Below are 21,876 nucleotides of genomic sequence, written 5' to 3'. Positions count from 1 at the left end.
AACTGTAGCATAACCACCTTTAAAGTCCAAAAAGTAAATTAACATTAAAGTCACTTAACTGAGGTGGTGATGGAGCGTATCCGATCCAGCCTGACCCGTGCCCGAATGCCAGACCCGGAAGAACGACCCGACCCGAACCCGACACAGGCCGGGTCCCATTGGATTCGGGTCGGGTAGCAGGCCTTTACCTCGTAGACTATGTCCTCCTGGAATCACAGTGTGATTTTAGGGATAACTGAGCGACAGCCTATATGGTGTTTGTAGTAAGACAACTACAAGCAAGGTGCAGAGAGCAACATCAGGATCTATATATGCTGTTCCTTGCCCTAACTAAAGTTTTTGACAGTGTGAGTCGACTTGATCTATGGCACTTGCACTCCAAGCAAGGATGTCTGCACGAGTTTGCCAAAATCCTGCTGCATGATGGCATGGTTGGATGTGTTTGTACCTGTGGTTAGATATCTGATGTCTTTGCGGTAACCAACAGCGTAAAACAAGGATGTGTCGTGGCTCTCTAACCCTTCAATATCTTTTTGTTTGCAATGCTGAAGGAAGCCATCAGAGACATGCCTGCAGGCAGCAACGTTCCGTTCCGTTCAGGGAAGCTCGTCAATTTCCCCAGACTGCGTACCTCTACCAATGCCACAGAGACAGTAATCAGAGAGCTACTCATGTAGATAACTGTGCCCTAACTATCCACAACAAGGATGACATCCACACTACGGCAAACAAATTGTTGTGTGCTGCCAAAATCTCCAAATCAGTGTCTCCAAGACAGAGGTTATGTTTCAGCCAGCACTGGGCACACGCTATGAAGCACCAGACATATCTGCTGATGGCATCATACAAAAGTTACAGTATAGAAAGAGGCCATTCAGCCCAGTGTGTCTCCGCCAGCTGAAAAAACTAGCCACCCAATCTAATCCCACCTTCCAGGACCTGGTCTGTAACCTTGCAGGTTACAGCACCTCAGGTGCAGGTCCTAAAAAGGTACCTTTTTTTAAATGAGTTGACAGTTTATGCCTCCACCACTAATCTGAGCAGTGAACTCCAGACATCCACCACCCTCTGGATGAAAAAGTTTTTCCTCATGTCTCCTCTAATCACTTTAAATCTGTGCCCCCTGGTAATGGAGCTCTCCATGAGAGCAGACAGGAAGGACCTGTTTCCCCTATCTAGGCCTTTCATAATTTTGTACATCTCAATTAAGTCACCCCTGAGCCTCCTCTGTTCTAAAGAAAACAACCCTAGCCTATCCAAACTTTCCTCATGGCTGCAATTTTCAAGCCCTGGCAACATTCCTGTAAATCTCCACTGTACTCTCTCCAGAGCAATTATGTCCTTCATGCAACATGGTGACCAGAATGGTACGCAATACTCCAGCTGTGGCCTAACCAGTGTTTTATACAGTTCCAGCATTACATCCCTGCTTTTGTATTCTATACCTTGGCCAAGAAAGAAAAGCATTCCATATGCCGCCTTCACCACTTTATCTACCTGTCCTATCACCTTCAGGGACCTGTGGACATGCGCTCCAAGATCTCTCACCTCCTCTACCCCTCTCAATATCCTCTCATTTACTGTGTATTCCCTTGCTTTGTTTGCCCTCCCAAATGCATTACCTCACACTTCTCCGGACTTAATTCCATTGCCACTTTTCTGTCCACTCAACCAAACAATTGATATCATTCTGGAGTCTACAGCTATCCTCTTCACTATCAACTACACATTGTGTCATCTGCAAATTTCCCACTTATGCATTCCACATTTAAGTCCAAATCATGTATACCACAAACAGCAAGGGACCCAACAATGAGTCCTGTGGAACGACACTGGAAACAGCCTTCCATTCGCAAAAACGTCCGTCGACCATTACTCTTTGTTTCCTGTCACTGAGCCAATTTTGGATCCAACTCGCTACATTCCCCTGTATCCCATGGACTTTAATTTTACTGACCAGTCTGCCATGTGGGACGTTGGCAAATGCCTTACTGAAATCCATGTAGACCACATCCACTGCACTACCCTCACCAATCCTCCTTGTTACTTCCTCAAAAAATTCAATTAGGTGAGTAAGAGACAACCTTCCAGCCTTAAGGCTGTAGAAAAATTCTCATCCCTTGGTAGTGTGCTCTCCACGGATGCCACTATTGATGAAGATATCTGCGCATGTATCCAGAAAGCGAGTTCTGCCTATGGTTGGCTCCAGGATAGTGTCTGGAAGCAGCATGGCATTAAGTTGAAGACTGAAATTAAACTCTACCATGCTATTGTCCTTGCCACCCTGCTGTATAGTGCAGAATCCTGGGTCTACTATAGGCACCACATCGAAGCTCTGGAATGCTTCCACCAAAGACACCTGAGGTCCCTCATGAGGATTTGATGGCAGAATAAAATCACAAACAACGATGCCCTCCATCATGCTGGGCTCAACAGCAAGGAAATCACCCTTCAGAAAATTCAACTTTGATGGGCAGGCCATGTCTCCTGCATGGATGATTGCAGAATCCTCAAGTAGATTTTTCTACGGACAACTGTCTCAGAGCAAACGACATCAAGGTGGTCAGTACAAATGATATAAGGACATCCTATTAAAAAAAAAAGAGCCTTACAAAGAGCCCTTGGACCCAGGCCCAGTGCTGGAACCCCGGAGTGGTAGGTGAGGCGGGGTCACTGGGACCAGTCTGGAAAGCCCTGGTGAGGCAGGGTGGTCTTGCAGTCCAGGAGAGGCGGGTTGCCAGGGGTGAATTGGTTCTCAGTAGTGGTCCATCGAAGGCCACATGTTGCCCATGCAGGAGCAACCCCACTCAGTGATGACCGGAAGAGACCCTTAATTAGCCACGTAAGGGCCTGAATATGCCTCTTGGCAAAAAGGCCATCATCGGCTGATCCCACCCCCAGGAAGATCGCTGGGTGACGGGGAGGCGACAGGCTCTCTGTCCCACCACGATTCTCCAATGTCCCCCACCTCCGATCCTGCCTCGGGGGGCCCCATAAAATCCTGACCACTGTTATTCATGTGCAAATCAGCCTGCAAGCTCACGGGATTAAAAAATATGCCAAGAATTGAGAAATTCTAGAACTTTGAGTTAATTTTATCTTGCTCTGTTGTGTCACGCACATTGCAAGCACGATGATGCAACCTTCACTGACTAACTCTGAAGAGTTATGAGAAAACAGACTTTGTCTTTAAAGAAAAACTTTTTAAAATAAAGTGAACAATGGTCTAAAATGGCCACTGAAGGAAAAGATTAGCATTTTGTATACCCAAACAGTCTGACAAAGACAAAGGACAAATCTTCAAAACCAAAAGGTGTTGATGAAACCCATCTTATACTAGAGAGAGAGAGAGAGAGAGAGAGAGAGAATGAATCCGGCATCTACATTATACAGCAGACCCACCATCTTCAACAGAAGCTTCAATCAATGGAGAAATCTACAATCATTTCACTTTAGAACTTGAGTCTCAAGAGAATTCAACAGGTTTATTGTAACCTTCCTCTTTCCCTTCTCTATTTGTTTCATCATTTGTGTCTGTGTGTGCGAGCGAATGCGTGAGTGGATGTGGTTGCGACAATTTCCGGATAAGACTTATTGATCAATAAACAATTGACTCTGTTTAAAATCTACACGAAAACCTGTCACTGTCTGGTTATTTGAAAAATAAAACACTGCGGGGCTAAACTTTAACACAAATACACTTGTAGTGGTCAGGTGTGGTGCTGAACATTGACAACCACCCATGTCACACCACTTGGCCGTAACAGTTGTTTCATACATATGTCCTCTTGCCCTTGGCCTCCCTCGTATTTTTAAGAACTTGCTGGATTTGCGCATGACTTGCCCATTGAACTTGCCACAGAAAGCTATGTTTAGCAATTCAGAGCATCAGACCATCTCAATTCATCATGCTGTCTCTCCTCCGAGTTCACTGCTCTCTTATCCTCCCTTACTGTCACCCTCCATGTAATCTCCTCAACTCCTATCCACAGCCAACTCCTTAACATTGCCATCTCAAATCACCTTGCTATCCCCATAATATCAATCACAGTTAAGGCCATCTCTGATCATTTCCTTGTATCACTTTCAACTCCCATCCCCTATCCCCCTCCCAACCCTACTCCCTTCAGTGTCCACTTCTGGAAAAAGCTCTCAATTCATTTATCACTGGTAACTATCTTTTAGGCTGAACCAGGTTGCTCACAACCTTGGTGTTATATTTGACCCCGAGAAGAGCTTCCGACCAGATATTCATGCCACCATTGAGACTGCCTACTTCCACCTCTGTAACATCACCCCACTCCGCCCCTGCCTCAGCTATTCTGCTGCTGAAACCCTCCTCCGTGTCTTTGTCATCTCGAGACTCGACTATCCCAATTCACTCCTGGCCGGCCTCCTTCGTTCTACCCTTAGTAAACTTGAGGTCATCCAAAACACTGGTGCTCGTGTCCTAACTTGCATCAAGTCCTGTTCACCTATCACTCCTGTGCTTGCTGGCCTACACTGGTAGCCGGTTATATTTTTAAAATTCTTATCCTTGTTTTCAAATTCCTCTACAGCCTCACCCCTCCATACCGCTATAATCTCCTCCAGCCACACAACCTTCCAAGATCGGTGGCTTATTGTGCATTCCCGTACCTTCAGGCACCAAGGACCCAAGTTCTGGAATCCTCTCCTGCTCTTTCCTCCTTTAAGATGCTGCTTAAAATCTACCTCTTTGACCAAGTTTTTAGTCATCTGTCCTAACATCTCCTTATGTGGTTCAGTATCAAATATTGCTTTGATAATACTCCTCCTTGGTGAAGATACTTTTTAAATGCAAGCTGATGTTGAAATGAAATCATGGTTGCAATGTAGGGAATAAAATCCAAACTCAACTACCGGTATATTTTAACTGTTTCTATTCCTATTTTAATAACTTTTGCTACAAGTACCAGGATGTAGGATCACCATATAAGGAAATTGATAAACCTGGATTATATCTATACAAAAGGAACTGGGCTGGGATATTGGCAAGGAAACAGGATTTCCCCTTCCGAGCAGAAAAGTATTCTTAGCAGTTTAACAAATTTAAAAAATGTTATGACCGCTAAATAGATACATTTAAGGGGAAGCTTGATAAACTCAGGAGGGGGAAAGGAATGGAAATACACTGATGGGGTCAGATAGAGAGGGATTAGTGGAGGCTTCTAGGGAGCAGCAGCCCCGGTATACAGCAGTTGGGCGGAATACCCTATTTCTGTGCTGCACACAAAAAAAAACCCTCCGGATATTGGAAATGTGAAATAGAAACAGAAAACGCTGGAAAACTCTTGGCAGGTCAGGCAGCATCTGTGGAGAAAGAGAAACAGTGTTTAAAAAAAAAAGTAATCTATTGAAGTAAGCGATTCAATAAGCCGAGCTCCCAGGGTTTACCCACCTCTACTGCGTTGGGATTTCCTAGTGACACGCCAGTCAATGTGTGTCTATTATTAAGGAGGCAGTGCATTGCTCTGACGCGCCATTGGCTGGCTGCAGGACAGGAGTCCGTTTCACATCGCTCTGGAAATAGCCCTTCATTCCCAATCCTGCCCTTCCAAACTTTCGGGTTCCTCTTCCGGCCCTGCTCAATAGCCGAGGTGAGTGTTTGTTACCAAGACCCAGGACTTTAGTTGAGCTTTCATTGCCTCTTTCCCCCCGCCCCCCTTTTACAATGTTTAACCGTGCGCGATCGGAGTACAAAGTGATTCACCTCTTCGAGGGGAACATCATGTGTGATTTTCAGGCCTGTTCTAAAGCATTCGCCATAAATAACCAACCCGACCGTCCCCCCATCGCACAGAGCGGCAGCGACTGTTGTTAAATGGGCAATCTCCAGGCAAATGGCGCAGTCATTTTAAGGAGCGTGTGCTGGTCTCGCAGCCCGAGCCCTTTAAAGCTTCGCTTGGCGTCAGTGCCTCTATATTTAGAATCTGTGCTTCCAGTCATTTCACAGGATGGGAAACCGTTTCCTTAAACATGTTTTCATTTCCTGTATATGATGTGTTCTTTTAAAGAAACCCGTGATATCTTTTAGGCTTTTTGCATATGTCGGGTTCTGCATGAAAACAATAAGCATAAGGGAATATTTGGCGATCGTAACTTTTATAAAGGAGTGAGGGAACTTTTTACTTGCTGCCTTTCTCTCCCTTTTAAAATGCTTCTTAAAACTTGCTATTTGAACCATGCTTTTGGTCGCTGCGCTACTATCTCCTTACGCAGTTCACTGTCAAGTTTTGTTTAATAATGCTCTTGTGAAGCTGCTGTGTAAGTGCAAGTTGGTTTTATCCGGTGTATCACCCTGCTTCCCTTTAGTGAAACTACGAGTTGTGTGCTCCGGTTTCCTGCAAGCTCCATCCAGTCGCTGAAGTGAATGTGTGCTGAGTGCCAGTTGGAACCACATGGGTCTGAGACGGTCCTCGACTCCCTTGTTCTGGGTCTTAAGTTATTGCATGTGCCAAGTTGGTAGCTGCATGGGCTTCTGGATCCTACCCACTTTTGGGGACCACTGCCACTCTTCAAATTCCCGGGTGGGGTAGGGGTGATGTTTGATCTGGTGCTTGGTTATGTAAAGAGAAAAATAACCTTACAATTATTTCAAACCTTTCACAACCTCCGGGCACGCCAAAGCATTTTGCATAAGGTGTTGTCACTGTTATAACGTAGGAGTGGCAGCCAATACACACACCGCAAGCTCCCACAAACAGCAATGAGTTAAAATCCAGATAATTTGTTTTAGTGATGTTGGTGGTGGCAGTAAATGGGTGAGTGTATTGCTTGTGTGAATAAAGAATATTATCCCACCATGCCAACCCAGGCAGGGGAAGGGGAGGAGGGAGATGCCCTCTGCATGTTGTCACTACCATGACCAAATCCGTCCAGGTGCAAAAAAATCACTCAGCCCTAATTACACCAGATGAAGATAGGAGCCTCAGGATCGGTCACACCTGACCTTACCCACAATTGACTGAAAAAATTTCTCCCTGGCACAACGCCTCAAATCCCACTGCAGGAATCTCCACCTCACAACTTCAGCTGTCTCTCAGAAATACCCTACAATCCATTCTGCACTACACAAAGCTGTTTCCTGGACACTGCCCACTCCCTCGCCTTCATTTTCCATCCAGACTTACCATGGCGTATCATCACACCGTCCAGTGGAAAGGAGCTCGGGGTCCCCAGAGGACACTTTCCACTTGGGAGTCCACCCCTGCACCAATGGGGATCTGAGGTGTTGCAAACAGGTTTTCAAGTCATTTCACAAACTTCCAGGCCAGGTATAACTTCTGCGGCCTGGTTGAGTCTGTCATTCACATTTTCACCAAGTGTGAAAGTTTGCAGCTCTCGTTTCATCATTTAGAGGGGCTGCTCCTCAACTTCAGGCTCCACTTCAGTCCTACATTCCTGATGTTTACTGAGGATCTCCTCGTGGGCTGCTTCTAGACCTGGCCACAATCCAAAGGTCCCGGATGAATGCAGCCCATAGAGGTGGTTGCTCTGGCTACCTGCTTCTCTTCAGCATTGTCTAGATATTAAAGATATCCAGGGATATGAGGATAGTGTGTGAAAATGGCATTGAGGTAGAAGATCAACCATAAACTAGTTGAATGGCAGAGCAGGTTCAAGGGGCCGAATGTTCCTATAAAGAGCATGATAAAAATGGTCTTATTCCTCAGCTTGGAAGATGCTGCAAGTTTGCTATACCTCATCCCTTCTACACCTTTTCTGTGCAAAGTAGCCTGACTGCTGCCTCTTCAAAACCATTGAAGGGCTTGTGCTTTGGGGCCCTCCTCTGTAAGATTCTGTTCTTGATGCTTATGCACCACCTTGTGCTGCTCACTTTCAGGTTTAGGTAAACAGTAGACTGTCTACATTCTATGGTAGTCTGGGACAATGAATACAGCCTCATTCACACTATTGTAAAACAGCTGATCCCCTCCCCCAGCACATAATTGATATCATCCAGTTGTTCTTGGCCTTCAGTATTACAACTGGCAGCAGTAATACAATGTTCCAATCACTGTCTGATTACTGAAATAGTGATATTTTTATTTCTAATTGTAGAATATTCTCACAACATCTATGATAGTAGAGGTCAAGATTCCTCTTGATTCTGTCCCGTCATTATTGACTTCAGCACCATGAACAACTTGCATTTATAGAACCTTTTGAACCAAAGAACATCTCTAGGCACTTCACAGATAGACCTGCAAAATGGACACTGGCGCAGAAGGGGCGAGTGAAAGCTTGGTCCAACAGATGGTTTTTGAAGGTGGAGAAAGAGGTTTAGAGTAGGAGCTCCAGAGAATAGGCCATGGCAACTTAAAGTTCTGCTAATGATGATAGGAAGAATTGGAGGAATGGACTGCTCAGGGAGATATATAGGGCTAGAGGAAATTGCAGCGATTGGCTTGGGAGGATTTATAGACCAGATCAAACATGGGCAAGGTAACCTCCAACTGATTACCACCTACCGCCCTCCCTCAGCTGATGACTCAGTACTCCACCATGTTGAACACCACTTGGAGGAAGCACTGAGGGTGGCAAGGGCACAAAATGTACTCTGGGTGGGGGACTTCAATGTCCATCACCAAGAGTGGCTCGGTAGCACCACTACTGGCCGAGCTGGCCGAGTCCTAAAGGACATAGCTGCTAGACTGGGGCTGCGGCAGGTGGTGGGGGAACCAACACGAGGGAAAAACATACTTGACCTTGTCCTCACCAATCTGCCTGCTGCAAATGCCTCTGTCCATGACAATATTGGTAGGAGTGACCACCGCACAGTCCTTGTGGAGACGAAGTCCCCGCCTTCACATTGAGGATACCGTCCATCGTGTTGTGTGGCACTATCACCGTGTTAAATGGGATAGATTTCGAACAGATCTAGCAATGCAAAACTGGGCATCCATGAGGCGCTGTGGGTCATCAGCAGCAGAATTGTACTCAACCACAATCTGTAACCTCATGGCCCGGCATATCCCCCACTCTACCATTACCATCAAGCCAGGAGACCAACCCTGGCTCAATGAAGAGTGCAGGAGGGCATGCCAGGAGCAGCACCAGGCATACCTCAAAATGAGGTGTCAACCTGGTGAAGCTACAACACAGGACTATCTGCGGGCCAAACTGCGTAAGCAGCATGCGATAGACAGAGCTAAGCGATCCCATAACCAATGGATCAAATCGAAGCTCTGCAGTCCTGCCAGATCCAGCCGTGAATGGTGGTGGACAATTAAACAACTAACTGGAGGAGGTGGCTCCACAAATATCCCCATCCTCAATGATGGGGGAGCCCAGCACATCGGTGCGAAAGATAAATCTGAAGCATTTGCAACAATCTTCAGCCAGAAGTGCCGAGTTGATGATCCATCTCGGCCTCCTCCTGAAGTCCCCAACATCACAGATGCCAGACTTCAGCCAATTCGATTCACTTTGCGTGATATCAAGAAACGACTAAAGACACTGGATACTGCAAAAGCTATGGGCCCGGACAATATTCCGACAATAGTACTGAAGACTTGTGCTCCAGAACTTGCCGCACCCCGAGCCAAGCTGTTCCAGTACAGCTACAACACTGGCATCTACCCTGCAATGTGGAAAATTGCCCAGGTATGTCCTGTACACAAAAAGCAGGACAAATCCAACCCGGCCAATTACCGCCCCATCAGTCTACTCTCAATCATCAGTAAAGTGATGGAAGGTGTCATCAACAGTGCCATCAAGCGGCACTTGCTTAACAATAACCTGCTCAGTGACGCTCAGTTTGGGTTCCGCCAGGGCCACTCAGCTCCTGACCTCATTACAGCCTTGGTTCAAACATGGACAAAAGAGCTCAACTCAAGATGTGAGGTGAGAGCGACTGCCCTTGACATCAAGGCAGCATTTGACCGAGTATGGCATCAAGGAGCCCTAGCAAAACTGAGGTCAATTGGAATCCGGGGGAAAACCCTCCGCTGGCTGGAGTCATACCTAGCGCAAAGGAAGATGGTTGTGGTTGTTGGAGGTCAATCATCTGAGCTCCAGGACATCACTGCAGGAGTTCCTCAGAGTCGTGTCCTGGGCCCAACCATCTTCAGCTGCTTCATCAATGACCTTCCTTCAATTATAAGGTCAGAAGGGGGGATGTTCGCTGATGATTGCACAATGTTCAGCACCATTTGTGACTCCTCAGATACTGAAGCAGTCTGTGTAGAAATGCAGCAAGACCTGGACAATATCCAGGCTTGGGCTGATAAGTGGCAAGTAACATTCGCGCCACACAAGTGCCAGGCAATGACCATCTCCAACAAGAGAGAATCTAACCATCTCCCTTGACATTCAACAGCATTACCATCGCTGAATCCCCCACTATCAACATCCTAGGGGCTACCATTGACCAGAAGCTGAACTGGAGTAGCCATATAAATACTGTGGCTACAAGAGCAGGTCAGAGGCTAGGAATCCTGCGGCGAGTAACTCACCTACTGACTCCCCAAAGCCTGTCCACCATCTACAAGGCCCAAGTCAGGAGTGTGATGGAATACTCTCCACTTGCCTGGATGGGTGCAGCTCCAACAACACTCAAGAAGCTCGACACCATCCAGGACAAAGCAGCCCACTTGATTGGCACCCCATCTACAAACATTCGCTCCCTCCACCATCGACGCACAGTGGCAGCAGTGTGTACCATCTACAAGATGCACTGCAGCAATGCACCAAGGCTCCTCATACAGCACCTTCCAAACCCGCGACCTCTACCAACTAGAAGGACAAGGGCAGCACATACATGGGAACACCACCACCTGCAAGTTCCCCTCCAAGTCACACACCATCCTGACTTGGAACTATATCGCCTTTCCCTCACTGTCCCTGGGTCAAAATCCTGGAACTCCCTTCGTAACAGCACTGTGGGTATCCTTTCCTTTTCCTTTTGGGCCTCCTTATCTCGAGAGACAATGGATACGCGCCTGGAGGTGGCCAGTGATTATGGAGTGACCTCTCCATGGCGCATGCCTGGGCAAATTTATGGAGGTTGAGAGTTGCCCAGTCGTCAAAACCCCCCTCTCGGCCTTTCTGGTGGGGTCCAAAGGAGTGCAGGACACGACGTTTGGCACCAGTATGGCTGCAGGAACTGCCGGAAACATGCCAAAGGTGACACATGACCGCCTACGGGGTTCCGCTCCGGATTTTCTGTTAGGGTTTACTCCCTTAGCCTATATACCAACTGGAAGATACCTACCCCAAATGGACTGCAGCGGTTCAAGAAGGCAGCTCACCACCACCTTCCCTAGGGCAATTAGGGATGGGCAATCAATGCTGGCCTGGCCAGCGAAGCCCACATCCCATGAATGAATAAAAAAAAGGCTACGTTTTTGAATTTAATGCATATGTAGATGATGAGCCATAACAGATCAGCAATGACAGAGTGATGGGAGAGCAGGACTTCGTGCAGGATAGGATATTTGTGGCAGAGTTTTGTACAAATTGGAGTTTAGGAAGAGAGGTTGGCAAGAAAGTGGAGTTGTTCATCCTGGAGTGGCAAAGCCATGTTTAATAGTTTCAGTGGAAGCAGGCAATATTATAGAAATGGAGGTAAATGGTCTTGATGATAGTATGTGGGATTCAAAGCTGCATTCAGAGCTAAACAGGATGCCAATTGCAAGTGGTCTGGTTCAACCTGACAGTAACCAGGAAGGAGATGAAATCAGTGGCAGAGTTTATGATGAGGAGGTGAAGTTGATAGCTGTGGTCTTCTCAGTATGGAGCTGGAGGAAGTTGGGACTCATCCAGGACATAATGTTGCCCACACAGTTTGAAAGCGCTGAGGCAATCGAGGGAAGGAAGTGATAGAGATGTATGGCTGTGTATCAACAGAGGTTTTAGAAGTCAACACAAATGCAAATCTTGTCAGTGGTTTGTGACCAGTTAGAGTGTTTAGGGTATTTTATCACTTACATCTCCAAGATCTTGTCTCAGTCTTATGTCCATTACTGAAAATTTCTTGTGAAGTTCCTGGGGTTAGTTTTATTTTAATAAACTGTTAGTATTGTCAGAACAGTTTCTCTGTCTCCTGCTCTTCAAGCCTAGTTTATGAGCAACAAAGTCCTTGGAAATTCAATAACTTGGCTGAAGAGAAGTCCGACATACAATACATTGGTATCAAACTGCTTTACCTAGAAATGGAGGCAATTCTGCTATTGAGTTTTGATGAAGGTGGATGTTTGATTGGTATTTTGAAGAGTAAAAGTTTTGACCCATGATTGTTTGATATACAGAGATTAATAAATTCCCACTGACTTGTTTATCTAGTTGTTAAGATTATTGGATTTAATTTCTAGCCAGCATTAGCAAAGAATGAACTGTTTGTGCAGGATGTGCTGTAACTGTTCTGTGCAGTACATGCAGTGCGATGTGCTTAACATACCAGGCAAATAGTTGCCATCTTTTTTTCTGGCACTAGTGAAGTGACAAAATTATAAATTGCCTTCTGTGTGATTGAAGACTGAACCTTACTCTGAAGGTATAAAATAAAATTGGAGCTGTGGAACACAGAACATAGGGAAATGCAGGAACAGAAAAATTACCCATTGTAATCTACCTGGCCAGTTCCAAAATTGAAGACAAAAACCATAATGTGCTCAGATTATGAAGATATGGGGCTATGGGGAGATAGCAGGGGAATGGGATTACTTTTCAATTACTATGGTAAACCGAGCTGTTTAATAGTTTACAGTCTCACACTTCTAATGTTATTGCTGATTGGAGCTGACTTTCAAGACCTTCGCTGGGCAGGTGTGGGATAGTAATGCTCCGAAAATTGTTAAGTTGAACACACCTACTGCTGATCCGTCCACTGGCATTTTCATTGAGGCCTTCAGAAGAGTGACCCAAGTGCTTGTCTGATTCATGCTGCATTCTACTTGTAATCTGCAGATTAGGGTATATAATTTGCATAGGACCCTCACACAATTTTGAGGGACCAATGGGTGGGATGTGTGCTGTGCAAGCTCCTCCCATTCATACTATGGCACCACTGCATGTCAATCCAAAAACAAGTAAGTTCCTCTTTTTAAAAAAAAAACAGATTTTTATGGGACCAGGAGCAGAATGCCTGCCCCTCCTGGCTCTACAAAAATCTTCTGGCTCGCTGCCTGCCTGTGCTCACTCTTCCACTCCCTGATTGCTTTCCGCCCCAACCCCAAGCGGTTCAGTGCTGGCATCTCACTGACATTATGCAGAGGAGGCTCCTTGTTGAGGATGTTGGGCATTTGAACTGATTACACTCTCTCCCTGAAGTCAAAATTGCCCCATTGTATCAAACCACTTTAAAGATGTAAGCTTAGAAATTATTGTTGTCAACTCTACTGGTTAAACATGATAAAAGCAGAAGAGAGGCAGACAGAGAAAGAAAGGAAGAACTTAGATTTATATAACACCTTGTATGACCACAGGATTTCCTGAAGTGCTACACGCCAATGAAATATTTTTGAAGTGCAGTCACTGTTGCAATGTAGGAAATATGGCAGCCAATTTGCACACAGCAAGGTGCCACAAACAGAATGAAACAAATGATAATTTTTTTACTAATGTTGGTAGAAGGATAGATATTAGCCAGGTCACCAGGGAGAACTCTCAGCTCTTCTTCAAATAGTGCCATGAGATCTTTTATATCCACCAGTTTAGCGACTCAGCTGAAAGACGCCACCTCTGACTGTGCAGCATTCCCTCAATGCTGCATTGAATTAGAGTCATAGAGAGATACAGCACTGAAACAGGCCCTTTGGCCCAACGAGTCCACGCTGCCCAACAACTACCCATTTATACTAATCCTACATTAATGCCATTTCCCTCTCACATCCCCACCTTCCCTCAATTCTCATACCACCTACCTACACTAGGGGCAATTTACAATGGCCTATCAGCCCACAAGTCTTTGGCATGTGGGAGGAAACCCACACGGTTATAGGGAGAACTTGTAAACTCCGCACAGGCAGTACCCAGAACCGAACCTGGGTCACTGGAGCTGTGAGGCTGCGGTGCTAACCACTGCGCCACTGTGCCGCCTGGAATATGCTGCCAATTCTCTGGAAAGGGTCTTGAACCCACACCCTTCTAACTCAGTCAGATATGCTATCGCCGCACCAAGGCTGACCCTAGTACTGTACCTCGCTGTTTGAACAAACTGCAAAAGCAAAATACTGCAGATGCTGGAAATGTGCAAACAACAACAGAAAATGCTGGAAACACTGAGCAGGTCAGGCAGCATCTGCGAAGTGGGAAATAGAGTTAACATTTCAGGTCGATGGCCTTTAGTTCTGATGTAATGTAGGAAATACAGCAGCCAAATTGCACGTAGCAAGGTCCCACATAAAGTAATGAGATAATGGCCAGATAATCTGTTTTAAAGATATTGGTTGAGGGATAAATATGGACCAGGACACAGGAGACTCCCCAGCTCTTCTTTGAAGTAGGACCGTGGGATCTTTTATCTGTACTTGAGATGGAGACAGGGCCTCTGTTTAATATCTCATCTGAAGGACAGTATGTGCCCTTGACATGTAGAAACAAGGAGTTACACTAGCTCTGTACCTTAAGATGTAGGAATGCACAACATTCCATCACTTGTATTGGAGGAAATAATCATCAGTGCACAAAAACCTAAAGGAGAAATCCAAATATTGAAGGTACAATATTGATCTCCTGGAAGAGTATGGGTATCTGCTCCCCTAAGGGATTTTGATTGTTACATTAAAAATGATACATTTTGGTAACCGTCTCCATGTTTATAATTCACAATTAATATATTTTAAATCTTAAACGAGAAAGGTAAAACAGATTTTTGGATTATTAATAGATCAATAAGAGCATTACTTTCAACAGTTGTTACGACCAAGGTGCGAGTAATGCACTGTCAATTCAGTCCCATTACTCCACAGGCCACAGCATATTATTAATGTTTCCCACCTACCAGAAATTAGCCAAATTAAATACTTTATTAACCCCCTGTATAAAACACACCAAATCAGATATCTTTAAACAACAACAAATTAATTATTTATTAATAAACTAAATCTTAAATAATACTGAGATAAATCTGTCTGAAAAGAGTTTATAACTTCTTATACTTCCTAACCCTCAGGCACACACACATACATTCAAAACCCAAAGGCTAACTGGTTTTAAAAATGATGTTTTAAATTAGAGCTGTTTCTGAGGAATAAATAAATAGCTGGGTTGTAAGTTCTGGTGGATTACGTTCCTGGATCAGTGAGGTGTCCTAGAGTCGAATAGTCAGATGCCATTCGAAGTCTGCTAGCAGTTGATGAACTGTCTGTAATGGATAGGTGTTCAAAGCATTTTGGCTGCAGTAGGCATCACATGGATCTTTCAACAAGGAGTATAACAACAGGTCAATTTAGATTTTGAATTAGCAGTCTATCAGTAGAAACTTCACTGAATTTCCAAAACTCCCAGAAACATGAAAGGCAACAAAAAGTCACTCCTGAAGCAGAGACTTCTTAGACACTGGAAGTAAAAATGGAATTTGCTACCAACAATGCAAAGATTCCTTTCCAGGGGTCTTTTCTTCTTAAGGCGACACACAGCTTGTAGGCTAATTTAGATTTTCTGCTGAGAGAGAGACAAATCCTTCCTTCAAGGAGAGCACGCTTCTTTGGTTTGGCAGATCAAACCGGTTCTAGCCAGTCTTCCAGACAAACTGATACAATACGGCATGTGACCGCATTTCTCTTTCTGTTGCTTTGGAACAGGCTTGTAGCTTGCACACACTGTTTCGAGAGAGAGAAAGGGGCCTACCTTCTCTTTGGTCTTCGAATTGCAGTCTGTCCTTTCTGTGTGGCACAATTCAAAAAGTCCCCCAGGTTGGCCAGCAGATTAGTCATGTGACCAGCTCTTTGTTTGAAACAGCATCGTCTGCGAGAATTGTTGATTTCAAATGTTCTCCAGTCACGCTCAGTGTGGGGTGGTGGGAGGGGGGGGGTGGCGGTGGAGGTTTGTCTCTTATAAAGTCAGTGGCTCTCAATGTCTTTTGATCACCACTATTGACAAAACCCATCTCGCTAATTGAATCAGTGAGCACTCCCATTGTTTCTCTATGTAACTGTCTCTCGCATGCAAATGAGCAACCATGTTTTAGCTGTTCAGCTGTGTGGTCCTTTTAAACAAGTTATGTTCAATGTCCAGTAAAAAGGGTTCAAGCAGTGTTCCATATGGCGAAGTTAATATGTTTCCATTTGCCCAGTCTGGTTTCCGTCATTCCACCCCCCCCCCACTCCTTAGTTTTCAAACAGAGAAAAAAAACATTTCCATGACTCAGTCAATATCCCATATCCAAACAGTTCATTGTGGCACTCCACCTCCTCCAGGCCCATTTTGTTGAGACTTTGCAGCTCCACCAGCTCCCCACTCTTTTGAGACACTCTCTTCAATTTTTCCAGTTCGTAATGGCATTCTTCATCTTCAACATGAATTCAGGTTGGCACACTTCTCCCCCTTGAATGCAGAATCATGCAGCACAGGCGATTCAGCCCTTCATGCCAGTGCTGGCTCTCTGAATGAGCTATCCAACTAGTCTCATTTCCCTATTCCTACGGCCCTGCCAATTTTTCCTTTCCAAGTATATATTCAATTCCCTTTTGAAAGTTGAATCTGCTTCTACCTCCCTTTAAGGTAGTGCATTCCAGAAAATGTCATACTGTACAAGCCAAAGGCTGAGATCACAGCACTGTTTCGGTCTACAGTAGTGGCAGACTTGAGTTGCATTTGCCATGTGAGCTGACCATTGACTGATCTCTGAGGAATGCTTAATGCTGATATTTGGAGAAAAGAGAAAACAAAAATCTGTCTAAATGAGTTTTTTTATCTTCATCCCATCTAACCTGGCACACATGCTTTTGTTTTAGATAGCTACAGGTTTCTGCCTCCGCACAACTTTACAAAGGCAAGGAGTGAGTATAGCAAATAATATTTGTAAGGTGATAGGATGCTTAATTGCAGTTGTAACAGTGTCACTGTAATTTACATTATATTGTACAACATGAATTTGAAGACTTTTTTGGAAACCTTAAAAGTGTTGGGTGGTTATTAGATTTCTGTCCTGGTGCAGGGCATAGTGTTCATTGCAAGTGCACTGTCTTCATTATTTTTACGGTTGCTGCCGTATAATTAAGACATTTGCAGCCATGCTGGCACTGTTTGCTGTTGAGAGGTGACACTGAGATAGGAAATAAACTTGGGTGGTAGCACCAAAAGGACATTATCACACCTGCCTTCTATTATGCAGTGCTCCACTGACTTCAGTACTGGGTGGGGTGCATGTATTGACCCATGCAATATGGCCTGCTTGGCTCCACTGCAGAATCTCTATCCCACTGTTTTTAAGAGCATGTCACTGTCTTAAGAGGGGCCAATAGAGGTGTGTTAATATTTGCAGAGATTGCTGAGAATGTGCCAGCATTTGTATTGCATCCACAGGAGGGTATCAATATTTGCATAGGCTTGCTGGAAGAATGTCAATGTTTGTAGGGGTTGGTGGAATGTGTTAAAACTTGCAGAGTCCTCAGACAGCAAAGTTTGAAAAATCATTGCTGGATATAGCAAATACCAAAATGTTGTTTTGCCTTTCACAGTAGAGTGCTACTGAGATCAGGATGGTTTGATTTGCAAATTGAATATTTATATTAGGGTTTTTTTTTGCGTGTATACTGGATCGACATTAAAATGTTTCTGTATTTCTCTCTTCCTTTTGAAAAGCAGGTTTGAACATGTTTTGGTTGTTGAAACATAACAGCAGAGCAATAAGGTGCTTCTTCTGGTGTGGCCACCCTAGATCCCAGCATCACAAAGCTGTCTTGGCATTGCGGAGGGAGGATATAAACGTCTGGGAGAGGCGAGCGCCATTGGCCCCAAGACACATCAAAGAAGTGACCAGTGCAGGCTACAAGGTCCTGGTGCAACCGTCCAACAGACGAGCAATCCATGAAAAGGTGATTCTGAATGTTTCATTGGACAGAATGTGACCCTGCCTGGGTCCAGTTCTGTTTTAGCTGTTTCTGCGACCACTCAGAAATTTTTAAATCTGTGTTTTGAACATACGGTGGATGCTATGGCCACGTGGTGCGATGTGGGTGGTTCCCACTGTTCAAGTCCCTACCAGACTGCAGCAAGTGTATTTGTATTAAGAGGTTAGCCCTTGACGTTTTATTTTTCAAACAGACAGCAACAGGTTTTCTTGTAGGTTTGGAAAACAGAAAGTCAATTTTTTTATTGATCAATATGCCTTATCCCGAAATTGTCTCAAGCTCATTCACTCATCATCTGCTTGCGCGGGCGCACACGCATGCACACAAAAAAGAAACATAGAGAAGGGAAAGAAGTAGCTGGGTTCTGGGTTTTAGTGGGGGAGAAGGTTTACGATAAACCTGTTGAATTCTCTTGTGACTCAAGTTTTAGATAGTTACAGGCTTGAGATGTTTGTAGATTTCTCTCTTGATTGAAGGTTCTGTAGAAGATGGTGGGTCACTTCCAGCTATCTCTGTTGTATATTGTAGATGTTGGGTATTTTCAGCAGGGCACGTGCTTTCTGGCTTGCTGGAATGCCAGCTGTTATAAGTAGCTTCACATTCTGGATCAGTCTCTCTCTGGCTGACTTGGTTTTAAGGTAAAACGGTGTCACCTCTCACCTCCTGTTTGAAGACACTCTTGTTTCTCCCATGGTGATCACACAATGGCCCAGGATGTGGCTACGTCACACCTCCTTTGTTTTAGAAGAAGACAATCAGTTCTGGAATGTTTTTAGGATAGGTCTAAGTTGGTTTTCATTAACATGTTTTGGCTTTGAAGATTTGTCCTTCGTCTTTGTTACACTGTTTGGAAACACAAAACGCCAATCCCCTTTTTCTTTGGTGGCCATTTTGGACCATTGTTCACTTTTTAAAATAAAGGTTCATTTTTTAAAGACAATGCTCATTTTTTAATAACCCTTCAGAGTTAGTCTGTATATCACACCTCTGATCTGCATGACATGGAGCAATAATGATTTTATTTCTATAAATGGGACTTTCTAAGGTTTTATTGTAAACATTCACATGGTTACGACGCATTTTTGAAGGGGAAAGGGTATCCGAAACCATAATCAGTCAGCCTTTTTATATTCAGATGGCTATGCTAGTCTCTTAAGAGGATCTAACTCTCTACTAGGCACAGGTTTCGCAGTTTATTCTCCAGATTGCTTCACTGTTCTGGCAGAAATGCAATAAACTGTTTCTGTCTCCAGTTTCCTTTCACATTAAATAAGCTGTTTTGTTAGTTAGTGCTACTGTTTGTTTGGAGGCAGGAAACTTTCATTGGAGCTTCATGATCTCTATTCTCAGCTGGATTATATTTTCACTGGGAGTTCCATATTACATGTTCTAATTCCATTGTTCCTAACATTGTATCGGTGGAATGATTTTTAGGAGTAGATGCTCATGTAATTATTTATCTTCCGAAAATTCCATTGAGGTGTACCATGGCGCAAAATCGGAAATGTAAATAATGATCAAGATTCGCCACAGCAAGTCTTCCTCCTATGTCGTACTTTGTGATAACTGCATGTTATTACATAGTCAATGCAAGTTCAGTTTGTAATGAATGTGGCCAAAATCCAAGTTCTTTGTGGTTCCTTTGGTTGCCAGTCAATCTTCTTCATTACTAAGCAACTTCAAAACTTCTTGGCTTGTTTTCTCTCCCCTCCTTCTTTAATTTTCTTTTCTCCTCTCCAAAAGGTCATCACATTTTTTAAATGGAGTGAACACTTGCAGTAAAACAGCAGACCGTGGGTTGTATATAAACAGATGGGAGTAGAGTTTCTGCTTTGAGCATGATCTGCAATTCTGGTGCATACTCACAATTATACTTGTTTTGAAAAATGCCTTCTCCCACACCCCATCCACACCACCACCATCTTTCCACCCAATCTCATATGCATATCATAGAATGCATAATCTGTTCTGCACCCGCGCAATTGGTCAGCAATTTTAAATTTTCCTTCAGATATTTAAGAAGGTTGGTGCAGTCTAGCTGAAAATGGGTTTATCATTAAAAAAAACAATGTGATTCCTGACAACACACCCGGCCACTGACGTCATCAGGCTGCGCCAAGGTGTGCACTTGGGCAGACTGGCTCCTGCTCTCTGCGCGTGCGCTGCATTCCGACTTGCCAGGACTGGTTAGCACATGCGCCGATGATGTCATCGTGTGACGTGTGCATCTTCGGGCAATGCCCCTGGTCAGCCTCTGCGCATGCGCTTTACGCGTACAGCAATGCAATGCTAACGTATTCACCCATATGTCAAGATCTGCTCCCCCCCACCTCGCTGCTCTTTCCGGCTGCTCAGCTCCCTCTGCCGCTCCGCTCCCCCCCCCCCCTCTCTGCTCTCTCCGGCCATTCCGCTCCCCGCCCCCCCCCCCCCCACTGTTCTCTCCGGCCGCTCAGCTCTCTGCAGCCGCACTGCTATCTCCGGCTGCTCCACTCTTTCGGCCACTCCGCTGCCCCCCCCACCCCCGTCCCCGGCCCTCTCACTCCCCCCCCCCCCCCCCCCCCCTCCGGCCTGGTCCCCTGCCCTGGCCCGTTAACCCCCCCACTCCCGTCCCCGGCATGCTCGCTCGCTTTCTCCCTCCCACCATTGTGTGCTGCCATGTGTTTAGGTCAGGTTGCCTTCGTGTGATTATTTGAGCAGCACCATCTTTAGTCCTGGCAGCTGCCTGAAGTCGCAGACTGACGTTTTAGTGGCACAGGCTGCATTTGCGCATATGGCACTGCAGCGTCACCTAGTGACAGCTTTGTCAGCAAACGCAGCCTAAAAAAAAGCATTTTTAATTACTGTCAATCCACTGCCTGTGAGTGATCCGATTTTAAATTAGTACAATTCACTTTTAACAAATGTATAAGGCAATTTTCTAGTTATTTTGAGGTACAGTAGTCAGTTTCTTAATAAATCAAACAAAAAAAAAATTCAAAAGCTTTTAAAACTTGCCTTTTACTGTCCTAGCACCCAAAAGAAGCAACTTAATTTTTAAAGATTTCCTAAAGATTTGCAAACAAGCACAATTAGTGACAACTCCCAATGGTGATTAATTCGCCCTGGCTGTGTGGCTAATTTAGTGGGCCTACTTCCAGCGTGATGTTTTTAAACCTAATGTAAAAGATCATGGAACGCAAATTGCAATTAAGATTCCACGATCTTCAGCTGAACAGCATCAAAAAAAGCTCAATTGAGCGGAATCTCTAGGCTGTGAAATTTTAGTCCGCTCATAGCAGCAGTCATTTTTAGGCCTACATTATTAACACATCTAAGTCCCAAATGCCTAAGAAATTGCTTAAATGTGATACTTCTTTTAAAAATGTCTCGATTTTTGGTCCTGTCCTGCCAACTCTACCTCAAATTCTAACGTTCCTTAATCTAATCAAGAGTAAATGATGAATGTAAGTGGAAGCACACACTGCCAAATGGTACAAATAAGAACAGGGGACTTGTTCATGTCTAACATATTGACTTGCTGAAGTTCAATGCTTTTGAAGCTCACTTAAGAAAAGGGAAACCATTTTATTTATCTTTATAACTTCTCCATTTTTAGGGTTATCGGCAAGCAGGGGCTATAATCCAGGAAGACATCTCTGAGGCTTCTTTAATTATTGGAGTGAAAAGCCCTCCAGTGGAGAAGCTGATACCTAGGAAGACTTATGCCTTCTTTTCACACACTATTAAAGCCCAAGAGGCCAACATGCCTGTTCTGGATGCTATCATTGAAAAGGTACAGTACAAGTATTTTTTTTTTGGTATCAGTTTTTAAGACTTTTTTCCTGAGTTTGATGTGGTG

General features: G+C 44.6%; 1 protein-coding gene across 2 annotated transcripts in view; it reads left to right on the top strand.

The window, feature by feature from the left end:
* Positions 1 to 5,458: 5,458 nt before the first annotated feature.
* Positions 5,459 to 21,876, top strand: part of aass (aminoadipate-semialdehyde synthase) — a 122,670-nt gene continuing 106,252 nt past the window's right edge. The window contains exons 1-3 of one of the 2 annotated variants that reach the window (XM_068050892.1): positions 5,459 to 5,618; positions 17,773 to 18,002; positions 21,634 to 21,810. In XM_068050892.1, the coding sequence (XP_067906993.1) occupies positions 17,781 to 18,002; positions 21,634 to 21,810 (399 nt within the window). In that variant the 5' untranslated portion in view covers positions 5,459 to 5,618; positions 17,773 to 17,780. Of the gene's footprint in view, positions 5,619 to 16,944; positions 16,965 to 17,772; positions 18,003 to 21,633; positions 21,811 to 21,876 lie in introns of those variants that run through there. The other variant, XM_068050893.1, reaches the window with a different exon arrangement.

Source organism: Heterodontus francisci, chromosome 18 (assembly GCF_036365525.1).
Source record: "Heterodontus francisci isolate sHetFra1 chromosome 18, sHetFra1.hap1, whole genome shotgun sequence".
Taxonomy (NCBI): Eukaryota; Metazoa; Chordata; class Chondrichthyes; order Heterodontiformes; family Heterodontidae; genus Heterodontus; species Heterodontus francisci.
This window is presented reverse-complemented; position numbering and strand designations above follow the sequence as displayed.